Raw genomic sequence first — 14,266 nt, 5'->3', positions numbered from 1 at the left:
ACAGGGTGAATTTTTAAAACGGGCCTTCAGGGCCAAATCCGAAACTATAAGGATTAGCGAAAATGCTGAAAGGAGTTACGAGGCAGATTTTGATAAAAACTATAATTGCATCATTACTTTTTTAAAATAACTTTTTCCCTAGCTGGGAATCGAACGAGTTCATTTTGAAAAAAAATGCATCCTCTATATTATTCCACTATCTGATAGTGTTGCTTATAAGGATCAAAATCTGGAAAGTAATGATAAATGACAAACTAAAGGAAAAGCCTCAATTTCAATATTATTCAATTCAATATTAATTTGGCAGTTAAGTTCCCGCCATTCATTAATTTAAACATTTCGTGTATTAACATTTTTTTTGGCTCAATGTTTCTAATCATTCGATATGGACGTTTTGTTTCCCAATAATTTATATTTTTATGTCCGACTTCGCTAAGGTTATTTTTAGAACCATTAAAATAGATTTACTTGCTATGGGCGGAGTTTCGTTAAATACAGATGTAAAGTTGACAATTTGCGAGAATTACTTTTTAGAGTCAAATCCGAGTGATTGCTAAAACAAGAGATATAGAAAATCATATTTAACGTTGAAACGAAGTTGTAAACAACAAACAATAAGATTTTACTATTTATTCAGTTATCTATTTTCATTAAAAAATAAATCCCAAAAACGGCGGTAACTTATTTGCCAAACTATTACTTTCTTATACTAAGCCGTATGTCATAGTCATAACATCGAATAATTAGTTGATTAACCAACAAATTCTTCAATGGTATGACTTATGTCTGTTTCTAAAGAATTATACATAAATCATTTGTTATGTATAATCCTTAAGGATTAGTATGCCAATGTATGCAACTGCAGATCTATGGGGGCTCTCCGTTAAAGCCGTTTCTTCCATTATCGGCCTTATTGCACCGCACTTGGCTTCTGTGTTCAATGCTTGTGTTACTTGTGGTGTTTTTCCTGACCTTATGAAACAAATTAGAGTGATTCCCTTATTTAAATTGGGATGTAATACTGATCCAACCAATTTTCGGCCAATTTCTATATTACCAACATTAAGTAAAATTTTTGAAAAAATTGTTTTAAATGAACTGCTGAAGTATTTTAATAAAAACAAAATACTTCATGACAACCAATTTGGTTTTAGAAGGAATCGCTCTACTGTAGATGCAGGGATTGAATTGTTAAGACATATTTATGAGGCCTGTGATGATTCGCGTGATGCCCTTGGTGTATTTTGTGATTTATCTAAGGCCTTTGATTGTGTCCACCATGAGACACTGGTCAGGAAATTACACCACTACGGAATCAGGAACAAGGCTCTCAACCTTTTGACTTCTTACTTAAATAATAGAATTCAGAAGGTTGATGTAAATGGTACAAAATCGCCCAGTGCTTCTGTTACAATGGGCGTGCCGCAGGGTTCAATACTCAGTCCATTTCTGTTTTTAATTTATATTAATGACTTGCCCTACTATGTAGGGAATAATCACGAGATTGTATTGTTTGCTGATGACACTTCACTTTTATTTAAGATTAAAAGACAATTAAATAATTATGACGAAGTAAATAATGCTCTCTCGAAAGTTATCCATTGGTTCAACATAAATAATCTTCTTCTTAATGAGAAGAAAACTAAATGTATCAAGTTCTCGTTACCCAACGTGAAGCATATTGAAACCAATGTGTTATTAAATGGAACGGTTTTGGATCCCGTGGAGTCTACTGTTTTCCTAGGTGTTACTATTGACGCCAAATTGCAATGGGGCTGCCTCATAGATAAATTGTCGGGTAGACTCAGTTCGGCGGCATATGCTGTTAAAAAAATTAGACTTCTAACAGATGTAGAAACTGCTAGAATAGTTTATTTTAGTTACTTTCATAGCATTAAGACTTATGGTATATTGCTATGGGGGTGCTCGTCACACCTAAATGATATATTTATATTGCAAAAGAGAGCTATACGAGCTATCTACAGCCTGTCTCCAAGAGCTTCACTAAAAGAACTATTTAAAGAAATAAATATTCTAACTGTTATATCCCAATACATATATGAAAACCTAATTTATGTAAGGAAAAATATTGATAAATTTGTAAAACGGTGTGACACGCATAATGTAAATACAAGGAACAAACATAACCTTTCTACACATGTTACTCGTCTCCACAAAATAAGTAATTCTTTTGTGGGTCAATGTATACGTTTTTATAATAAACTGCCTATCAAAATCAGAAATTTGTCAATTAATAAATTTAAAGTTATTATCAAAAGCAAACTTAGTCGTAAAGCTTATTATAAAATTTCTGATTATATTAATGATAAAACAGCGATCAGTCCCACTGATCAATAACATAATTATTAGTTAATTAAGAAAATGTCAAAGTGTAGCGTATCTTGCTGAACAAACTTCTTTTTTTTAGATAAATGTAAAGCAAGATACTGGAGCTAATGCTTTATTAATTATATGTAAAAATAATGGCATTTAAAAAAAAAATTAAAAAGAGAATAATTATTTTTAAAATTTAAAAAGACAAACCCACTGAGTTTCTTACCGGATCTTCTCAGTAGAGGTCGCGTTCCGATCCGGTAGTAGTTTAAGAAAATATTGTAACTGACAATTTGTAAGTGCCGCCGTTGGCCTATACAAAATAAATATATTTCATTTCATTTCATTTAATTTCATTTCATTTCATTTCATTTCATTTCATTTCATTTCATTTCATTTCATTTCATTTCATTTCATTTCATTTCATTTCATTTCATTTCATTTCATTTCATTTCATTTCATTTCATTTCATTTCATTTCATTTCATTTCATTTCATTTCATTTCATTTCATTTCATTTCATTTCATTTTTTTCATTACATTTCATTTCATTTCATATGGAAAAATACGTATTTTCTTCAAAATTTTCCTTTTCCTTTAATTTGTCACATAACATTACTTCCCAGAATTTGATCCTTATAAGCGACACTATCAGATAGTGGAATAATATAGAGGTGTCATTTTTTTTCAAAATGAACTCGTTCGATTCCCGGCTAAGGAAAAAAATATTTTTAAAAAACTAATGATGCAGTTTTAGTTTTTATCAAAATCGGTCTCGTAACTCCTTTCAGCATTTTTCGCTAATCCTTATAGTTTCGGATTTGGCCCTGAAGGCCCGTTTTAAAAATTCACCCTGTATACAAAAAATATAATTTAATCAAAAAAGAAATATTAAAACTTAAGAATCAAATTAAATCACTTGCTTAAAGGGTGAAAGTAAAGCTCGCAAGAAATTATTATAATGCCGAAAACTCCTCAAAAATTTCAAAGTTTTTCTAAGTCGGCCAATCCATCTTAGCCAACATAGAGTAGTAGGTATAGCCGAAACTTTATCCAATTTTCAGACAAGCTTCTTGCCCAGCAGTGGTATAGTTTAATCATGAAATCTTTTATATATATATATTTCTTATGTGCGTGTGTATGTCACTGAACTCCTCCTAAACGACTGGACTGATTTTGATGAAATTTGTTGTGTGTGTTCAAGGGGACTTGAAAATGGTTAAGATTCACAATTTAGTCCGTGGGAAAAGGTTTTTTTAATTAATTTTTAATTCGTAAGTAGTTGTTGATTTTGGAATGTTTCACATTGGATTCGACAGACTTCGCTACCATCGCAGTTTCAAATATTCTATCTATTTTTCAAACCCGTATGTTATAAGGGTTGTTCACCCTTAACATTTTTTTATTTATATGGTAACACAACGTTTGCCGTGTCAGCTAGTATACTACAAATACACATCGTAATAGACATCGACTATTGGCAAGACAATTAAAAAGCTTCATTTATATGAAGAACTTTAACATAGGTCATGGTAACAGCTTTATTTAAATTATTTAAAAATACAAAATCAAAATAAACATTTGTAGATACAACTTTGCAATTAAATACAGATTAAACAAAAGGTAAGGATCCCATATAACAAACAAATTGCACATTACTAACATTTGCAACTCATTAATGATAATGATATATGCGTGCTTTAAAAATTAAACAGAATCCTTGCTATATGCCTCGAGCCTCAATGTAACCTTACATATACTGTATTTAGAAAGCAACAACAACAAAAACTCTTTATTTGTACACCAAATATAAGAAAATATAAAATAATGTATGAGACAGCCTTTGATAAGTAAATTAGAAAGATACTTCACCGCCTTGAAATTGGATGAAGCCACAAAAGGCTGACTTGTCAATTTTTTTTATTCTCTTCTCTTCTGAGTCGCACTTTCATTGCTTAATATCGTGCCTGCTGTGGATGTCAACTGTGCAGGTGTGCTGCAAATTTCGCCAAAGTGCTCGGTCTTCTGGTCTTAGGCATTCTGTTACAGACATCTTTGTTATGTCTTTGATCTTGTTGGCGATCAGATGTTGGTCAGATCATCTTGTTGGCCTCGAGGTTTTTTACCTTCCACTTTCCCAACACCATGATCTTCTCCAGGCAGTCGTCTTCGCGTCGTGCTATATGGCCAAAGTAAGAGAGAATTCTTTGGAGGCAGATGGTTGATAGCCTTTTTTTACTTTTAGCTCCTTTAGTATAGAGATGTTTGTCCTCTTTGCTGTCCACGGAATACGGAGCATCCTCAGCCAGCACTACATTTCGAAGGCATAGATTTTTGTCTTTCATTTGCTCGCAGTGTCCTTAACACTGCTGTTAACCTGCTGTATTGAGTCTAACCATAAAGGGTTCTACCACGCTCAAAAAGCTTATAGTTCACTACAAAAAAAAGTGGATATTTATTCTATTCTACCCGTGCGAAGCGCGGGCGAGTTACTAGTGTTTTATAAACAGTAAATAGATTTCTATAGATTTATGCGAGACAATTTTTCATCTCCAATTAATCGCCCTTATAGGATGATTTTCAAAAATCCTTCCATATTACTGATACCTTTATGGAACTCTGTTATTTTGAACATTTGCAATTTTCCGACGACCCTTAAGATGTTTGTTATCTGTCCCTGTGTCAAAATTTGAATTTTAATCAGTAGATTTTAATCTACACTAATATTATAAAGTGGAAAACTTTGTTTGTTTGGTTGTAATGAATAGGCTCAAAAACTACTGGACCGATTTTAAAAATTCTTTCACCATTCAAAAGCTACATTATCCACGAAATATGCTATATTTTATATGAAATATATTTGATAAATAGATTTTGAGGCGGTACAAAGTTTGCCAGGTCAGCTAGTAAGGAATAAAATTAACATTTATTTAGCAGTATATTTAGATACGAAATTATACTTTCATGGTCGAAGCTGTCCATTAACAAGTTTAGTTTAAACAATTTATTAGAGTGAGGGAAGTGAGAAATATTATAACTAATTTAAAAAATATTTGTCACCAGTTCTACGCGAAGAGGACGGCTGAAGCGGAAATCGAACTTAGGAACGTCAGCAAGAGGTACTCAGTGAACCTCTGGAACAACGTGCCTGGGATTGAGGAGCAGGGATTCAGGGATATGAACACCAGGTAAGGTATTTATAATTTCTTTTAATATTTAACCTATACAATTTTTGCCTACCGTTTTACATTTTCTGTCTCATCATCAACGCATTAATGTCCCAATGCTAGGCACGGGAATGAGAAGGATTGGGCCATAGTGCCACTGCGCTGGCAAAGTGCGAATTGGTGGACTTCACATACCTTTGAAAACTTTTTTTTAAAGATTTCCTCACGATGTTTTCCTTCACCGTTTAAGCAAGTGATAATTAATTTCTAAAACGCACATAACTTTGAAATATGAGAGCGTGCCTGGGTTTTGAACCTTGGACCCCTCGATCAAGAGGCCGAATTTCTTAACCAAAAGGCTATCACTGCTTATGATATATATTTTCTGTCTACTACTCGTCTCATTTCCATCTCTGGTTGTCATTAGCCGTATTTGTCGTATTACGTTTTTTTGGTTGGCAAAACAGTAGATGGCTTGATATAAATACGTTTATTCCACCTAATTACAAGACTAAGTTTGTAGTCAAGCCACTTAGAAAAGGGGTTCTCTCTGAAGCCAATAACAAATACAATTCCACTCCTGAGGTCTAAGATGGTCACTTCATTCATCAGCCATCATTCAACCCTTCCATTGGAACGCAAGAACCGTTTCGCGTCAAAAATAGATTTTTAGGCAGTACCAGATACACACGTTTAAAATATGACATAATAAATAAATAAATTTACATAGTTTCGCGGATATATGCAAATTTATTTCCGTAAGAAACGTATCATCGAACCTATAAAAATAACTTGTCATTTGAATTTAAATCGGAAACCACACCCATTTCTGCCTTATATGAACAGTATTAGGCGTTGTTGTTGTTCTGCATTGAAGATGGTAAGGAAGAGATAAGTTGACGGGCCAACGTAATCCTCAGAGGTAGTTACACATTGTAGGGCTATCACATGCATAAAATAGGAATCTGGGGTGATTTTGGATGGCAGCTGCCACTTAACATCAGGTAGGCATGCTTTATCGGTGAAGGAAAACATCATGAGGAAATTTTCACGCCTAAGAATTCCCAAAAAAGTTTTTAAGGATGAGTAAAGTCCACTTGGCCACCAAACTTGGCCAGCTCGGTAGACTGTGTCCTAAATGCCACCGATCCCTTGACAAGAATCGTGCCCAGCATTGGAACAGTAATGGAATGATGACGATTTACATATACAATTCTCTGATGAACTTTAACCCTTGAAGGATTTTTTTTATTTTCTTGAAGTAATAAAATTTCCTTTGTTCCAGTACCCTCTGCAACAGGATCAAAGGCTCCTTTGAAGGTCTAATGCTTCCTCCGAACATGGACAAGGATTTGGAGCTCCCCATCTTCAGGAAGCAAGCCTGCAGGATCTATCCGTTCAGATTCCACGAAGAAGTGAAGGGAGAACACGGGTTCAATTTCTATAGGTATTTATTTATCTTTTGTAATATTCTTATTATTAAGTAATAGAAGTACTAGAACTATTATTATAATTATGCTTTTATATAGCCTACCAGATTTTAAACAATGGCAAAAGCATACATATTGTGTATATCAGAAATTAAAAAAAAATGTTAAAAGAAGTACAAGTTTTACAGAATTATTCTTGAACGTCAGTAATATAATCTACCACTACATCGCAAGTTGTATCGTTATCAAGAAGAAGAGACGCAGGAAATTCCACGATACATGTGGAGACCTCAGACTACACAATTTTATCTTGAATTCTATTCAAAATGTTCTTAATGGTGAGCGATGTGGGATCCGGTAGATAACGGGTTTTGAAGTTATCAAAGGAAATAAATAAGATTGTACTTTAAGTTGAATAAATTAAAGAAAATTCTATTTAAAATAGGGTTGCCACCTTTTTAAGTAGAAGTATAAATAGTATTACTTACGAAAACATTTCAATAGTAGGTACTATAGTACAGATTAAGGCCACATTATTTTGGAAGAGAGCCACGATATCAGAATTAAAAATTGTATAATGACTGAAAAGTAATAATACTAATATAATACAGATTACAGTAAGGGCAGCAACCCTAATTAAAAGGTCCTATTTATATAGATAAAGTATATTTGTTATGGTTTTTCAATTTATGTAAATCTGATCTCTAGTAATCTAGTATTTCTGTTTTATTAAAATTTACTTCCGGGCTAGGATTTATAGATACGCGTATTGTATTATTGAAATATGTAAATTTTGTGGAAAAGAACAGGTGTCTAACATAAAATAGCAATAATTAAATAAATGACCTTAAAACAACGGTGGAAAAAATATACATACAGGCTAGGCTGGTGCTTTAAAACTCGTTCTCTCAATCGGGAGGTCCGTGGTTCAATTCCCAAACACTTCTGATTTTCTGTTGTATGCGTATCAATGGTAATTGTTATGGTAAAGCCGCCCGTGGGCATTTGTAATCAACCTCAGATAAATAAGAGTCCTGAGGTAAGCCATATATACTAGGTTGGAACCCCTCGTATAAATCTATAAGTCTTACTACACTTCAAACCAGAACATAGCAGCTTTATACAGTTGTTTTTTTAATTATAAAACGAAATTCGAATTATATAAATCGAATTATATTAATAATAACTTCATATCCTTCAGGTACGCGATGCAGGAGTCAGCTTTCAACAAATCCTCTCCATATGCGTGCAAATGCACGCACGACTGTCTTCCTGATGGCTTTGTTGATGTCGGCAACTGTTATTATGGTAATAACCACTTTATTTATGATTTTACTTTATTCGTTTTCGTACTTTTAATTAAAAAAAATAAGTGACGAATATATTTTTTGATATTTTTCTATGACGTAACTGTAAGGGCCTAAAGGGTAACCCTGATGTACTCTATGGTAGAATTCAGCTATATATAATATACACTGTATGACTAGCATTTTTTAACTCTTTTTTTATAATATAGGAGTAGCAGACGAGCATACAGTCCACCTGATGGTAAGTGGCTACTGCCGCCCATGGATATCTGAAATCAACTCCAGATAGGATTAGATATTCCTACCTGAGGTCGGCCACAAATACGCCGCTACCCCTGAGGATTAAGCTGGAACGCCTCGGAAAAGTCTGTCTCCCTTACCACACCCTTCAAAACAGAACACAGCAGCGCCTAACACTGCTGCTATTAGGTAGAAATTGGTGTAGCGGTAATGCCGCCGCAATCGAACCACAAAGGGTTCTACCACCTTCAAAAAAGTCTTGCTCATTAAATTGTATTTGGGAATATCCCCGTTACTTCCAGTTGAACATTGTCCTATAGTTTGATATCTTTTTACTTCCCTAATAAGATAATTATTCTAATGTCTATTTATAATTGTATTTATCACAAAATAGACTTGCTAAAGCTATTAATATCTCACAGAAATTAATAAAACCCTGCTTATCATTATTATTAATTGCAATATTATAATATGGTAGTTAATAAATATGTCATATATTTATATTATTATATATTATCTATAACGTGTAAACGAGAAAAAATTAACAGCTATGTTAGATTATAATCTTCATAGACACAAGTTATACATACTTCCCTCGCAAAAATCACACGTAAATAGAGATGACAACCGGAACCCTCATGAATAATATCAAGATCGCCGTTTGGTTTAATTAAGAAATACTTTATACTTGTCGCCATCAACCTCATATGACGTCATTGTACGAATTATGACTACTGATTTTAATCGCAATGACGTGAATGAGGACCCTGAAGACGAGTAGAGAAATATAGTAAGTATAGATGGCCGAAAGATTATAAGTAATATTAATTTGAAATTATCATACTATCCATTAGAACATTTACATTTCAATTTACGTTATATTTACGTTACATTTGAAGGTAGTAGAATTCTTCATGGTTCGACTGAAGTGCCATCACACCTATTGTTACTATGTTACTACATACGTATTATAAAGCCTGAGTAGCGTAAGGCGCTTCTTTATTGTTTTGAAGGGCATGTTGGACCTTTTATTATAAGTAAAGGCAGAATAATAAAAATAGTTACACAAACATAACTATATTAATCTTAATTCAAAGAAAATGATTGGTTTAACATCGGTTTTTTAAACTAAACCGGGATATTGTAGAATAGGTGAATGCGGGTAGATTTGTCTCGTTCATATGTCACTACTGTCACAAGTCAAAATGCGAGCTATGAGTCAGTCTGGGTTCGACCTTCGGCCCGGACGGACTTGTACGTGTATTAGCAAGCCAAATAAATATCGGTATTGAAATTAAAATAGAACTGAAAGTAATAATTTATTTTTTGTTTTCAGGGTTCCCGATAGCGCTCTCAAAGCCTCACTTCCAGGACGTAGATCCGGAGCAGCAGTCGTTCTTTAAGGGCATGATTCCAAACCCTGAGAAGCACTTTTCTCACGTTGATGTGGAACCGGTAAGTTTATTGTTTTTACTCATGATATAGTTCAAAAAGGAAGAACAAAAGAAAGCATGTATGTACTGATGAAGGCACGTAAGAAGTTACACAAACACATATTTAGATATGAAACTATAACAAAACGAAAAATTATCACAAAACAATGATACATATCTAGTAACATAAAATTTGGTACTACGGAACCTACTGTGTGCGAAAAAGATTCGCACTTGGCCAATTGCACTGTCTTACTAAGCTTTTATTATCTTTATTCATGCTTAGTTAGATCTTGCTTATCATTTATACAGTCCATTAATTTATCTAGCTCATGGCCCAGACTTATTAGAGTCATACCGATAACTATGTTACGTACTTTGTTTTCCTGTATAAGTCTATCATTAGAATTATTTGATTAAATAACTTAATCTATATAACGCAACATTTCTATTTGATATTTTATTACCGGAAATTATTATTTCTAATATAAAACATATCCTGTTTAATTAGACTATTTGTAAGTATTGCTTATAAGACTCAAATTGTACAAAGTAATATATATAGCAAAAGATATAAATACATAAACAACATTACATAAAACTCTGGTTATTATAAGGTAGTCATTTTTTTTTAATTTTTAATTAATGACAGTCTGATTGGGATGTTTTAGGCAATCTACTCGCAATATATTCTGTAGCATCCTAAATTTTATATAAAATACCATATATTAAAGGTATAGTTGAAGTACCCTAATTAGGATCGGAGTAGCGATGCATACGTGACCGACCTCCGGTAGAGCTCCAATTCTATCCAGAATAGAATAAAACATGGACGGTAGTTACTACTTATCAGGGGGGTTGCAAGCTCGTTTGCCTCAATCATATACAAATATTCATTCACTAATAATTTAATAATTAATATTTACGCCATGTAATATTTATAAAATACTTACTTAAATAAACCTTTTTAATTTTTTTGGAAGGAATAAGTATAAGAAATCCCATCATTAAAAACTTTATCGTAAGCAAATTGAAACTAGTATTTTAACATAACTTACCAGGTGTTCTATTCAAATTAATAGCACAATTAATTGCAAATAGTTTAGCAGTCAAACTGGCTTATTCAAAAGAAACGTGAATATTATGAATATTCTTAAGTTTTATATCTTGATTTACAAGTTTTAATGGTAGTGTATTAACACTTACTTCAGTCCTATGTTTACCAATTAGCAACTCATTCGTTTAAGCGCGGTGTGAAGATCAAATAATATGCCTTTATTATGCAAAATAACTCCACAGGTGACATAATAAAGTACTTATAAAACAATAAAATACCAGTGAAGTCGGGGGATCCCTAGCAGGAAATATTAAATAGTAGTCGACGCTTATGTATATAAAACGTTAAAACGTATTTAAACAGTAGGTACATAGAAATATCAAGTTACAAAAGTACACATAACGCACTCTTGATGCAAGTCGCTTTTCGAATCTTCCTTCATTCTAAAAATGGTTTTACGTCAATTTTAAAAATTTGTAAATTTTCAAAACTGACGTAAAAATATATTATTGTCTTCCACGTGATTCTAATGGGTGCAAAAAATGTTTTAAATGTTATGTGGATGAGAAGATCATAAAATATAGGCCTCAGTAGCGCTCCTTGGGAGAGGCCTATGTTCAGTACTGTCTGTAGAGATAAATATTTGAGAACTAGAGTTAATAATTTTCCATTCATTTTATAGATAATTGGCGCTCCATTGGCACTCTCCATCAACATTCAAGTGAACATAGCAGTCAGGTCGTCCACTGGGAACACTATCACCAAACCGCTGAAGAATAAGGTTCTGCCCATTTTGTGGCTGTCGTTGGTAAGTTTCCATATTATTTATTCGAGACTATATATGTAAATAATACCTTCCAAACTAAGTTAAAGATTGCAAGTGTATGGGTATGTAGCATGTCCGATGTTAAATGGTAAAGGTCATTCAGAACAGTCAAACAGAAATCTTACGTAGACATTAATAACATGTAGTCTCGCATTCATATGTTAAAATAAAACTCAGCTGATGTTATTATGTCAATAGTAATACGTCAATTAAATTACAAATTGATCTGCCTTATAACATAACATATAACAAGAATCTTCAGACACAAATTCACCTTTATACTTTTATTTTATTACAGCATTGTGAAGAAGCGCCTCCAGAAGTGATAAGCCTACTCCGCCTCCGTATCGTCATCGCTCCTCCTCTGGTCATCACCGTTGAAGTACTGCTCTTCTTTATCGGAATGTTCCTCGGTGTCCAAGGCTTTCACCGCATCTGGAAACCCAAGTACAAACTCATTGAGCCCAAACAAAAACCCAAGGTTAGAAGGAAGAGCACTGAAAGAAGACGAAGCAGCGTCATTTTAAATGTTTCTGATAATAACGCTTTTAAGGATGATGATGATCTTGCGAAAGAAGCAGTTTCACTACTAGCTATTACAGAAGAAGACCCAGATCTACCAGACTTACTGATGAATGAACCTTGATCGGTGGAAGATGAAATCCGTAAGGATCGGAAATGCTTCACGGATTGAGACGACGGTTCTGTCTTGCCTTAGCTATCTCATGGATGCCTGAAAGTATTAATGTAGATCCCAAATTAAGTTAAGTTCAATACAAAACTGTTAATTTTTTGTTACTCGTTTTTGTTGTTGGGTCAGGATTTAAAAGTTTTTTGGATAGATTTAGAAGTCTACAATTAATTGTAGTATTTCCATTTACATCACAAATTTTATGAATTTCTTTTTTTGTATCGATTTGTTTAAATTTTCACAGTTTAAGTTATATCTCAACATTTTAATTATGCAATAAGGAAAGTAATAGCAATTTAAATTTCACATAGCACACTTATGAACCTACTTAAAGATAATAATAAAATATACATTTACCTCCTGTTACTGACACTAATCTCAAATGTTATTGCTCAATTAGTAGTAAGAAATGTCGTGGTGACAAGTTAAACCAATAACGAACCCAGTAGACTTGCTACTTTTAGCATGAACAATAAAACTGCTTTTCAAAAGCTCTTAGATCGAATAAATCGTCAATCGAAAGCACCCCGAACGCATTTGAACGTCGATCGTAGCTGGTTCAAAGTCATTTGGACGATCGATGCAACAAATGAAAGCGAAAAAACGCGAAAAAGCATTAATGCAGTCGCTAAAACACCTGTTATTGATACTGCGACCAAACGCAGCAAACTAAACAGCATCGATAAAATCGCCAAAAGGAATCGCCGATGGTAACAGTAGCTAATCTGCTCAAAAAATAATAATGATGACTGGAAAGACATGTCTTAATAAGGACTTGTAAATTGAAAAGCACATAGAATTAATATTTAATCTCATTGACTATAAGATGTACGTTAAATATTTATGTAAATTATAAACAAGGCTCTTAAAATATGATCGTATTAAACAATTCTTGACACATACTTACTTCAGGGAGGTATAAGATGATATTTAAAATTTAAACATTTTTAAGAAATGAAAAATGGACTTTGATTTAAAAATTAAAATAATTACTTTTAAAATAATTGAAAATATCACTTGTAACTTCAATAATCTTCAAGTTAAATTATATAATACTTTTGTGAAACTACACTATACTATGGTCAATATCAGAAGTCCTATAAATATTTTGTTGACCCCTAGAGTTTTATGTATATTTAAATATCGTCCATTTTCTTTATAATTCCTTAAAGTTGAATTAAAAATCGTTACCAAAATATACTTATAAATAAATAAGTCAAAAAACAAAAACATTCCTCATAAGATCTTTCTAGAACTTAAGTCAATAAGGGTAAGGTGCTCAAATCTAGACAAATCCTATTTATCCAGTGATGTTGTGACGTTTATATGTTATCTTTAATCTTAGATAGAATCCAGAAATGTGATATTATTGTTAATTTTAATTTAATTTATATAAGGTTGTAAATATAGACTGAAGGTGTGTTGTGTATATTTAGTTATTTGTAATAATACAATTTATATTGAATTATCTGGTTTATTATTTTACCTTTAACTTAAAACAGTTTAAATAATAAATATATCTGTAAAATATAATTAAGACTAGATATTATATTTACAATTGGTAATCAAATAACTTACAGCTATATCGGTTATATTAGTATCATTTATAACATGTGTCTTATATAATTTACATCGGTATATTACAAAAATTGTTCTATTTTAGTAAATGGTAACAAAATCGTTGTAATGTTTATATGATTCACTTTTATCTTCTGTACTTTTGTTCATCATTCCTCTGTTTTCTGTTATAAACTTAGTAGTTTATAGAAGAACTTAGTAGTT

The 14,266-nt window shown here is 32.5% G+C and overlaps 1 protein-coding gene across 3 annotated transcripts in view; it reads left to right on the top strand.

Annotated features, from left to right (window-relative positions):
- LOC140742403 (scavenger receptor class B member 1) overlaps window positions 1-13,952 on the top strand; it is an 87,295-nt gene extending 73,343 nt beyond the window's left edge. For all 3 annotated transcript variants that reach the window (XM_073073331.1, XM_073073332.1, XM_073073330.1), the window contains exons 7-12: window positions 5,397-5,521; window positions 6,786-6,947; window positions 8,132-8,238; window positions 9,814-9,932; window positions 11,650-11,775; window positions 12,092-13,952. In XM_073073331.1, the coding sequence (XP_072929432.1) occupies window positions 5,397-5,521; window positions 6,786-6,947; window positions 8,132-8,238; window positions 9,814-9,932; window positions 11,650-11,775; window positions 12,092-12,439 (987 nt within the window). In that variant the 3' untranslated portion in view covers window positions 12,440-13,952. The remainder of the gene's footprint in view (window positions 1-5,396; window positions 5,522-6,785; window positions 6,948-8,131; window positions 8,239-9,813; window positions 9,933-11,649; window positions 11,776-12,091) is intronic.
- The last annotated feature ends 314 nt before the right edge of the window (window positions 13,953-14,266 follow it).

Source organism: Epargyreus clarus, unplaced genomic scaffold (assembly GCF_041222505.1).
Source record: "Epargyreus clarus isolate Ecla_fem2 unplaced genomic scaffold, WU_Ecla_fem_2.2 ptg000005l, whole genome shotgun sequence".
NCBI classification, from domain to species: domain Eukaryota; kingdom Metazoa; phylum Arthropoda; class Insecta; order Lepidoptera; family Hesperiidae; genus Epargyreus; species Epargyreus clarus.
This window is presented reverse-complemented; position numbering and strand designations above follow the sequence as displayed.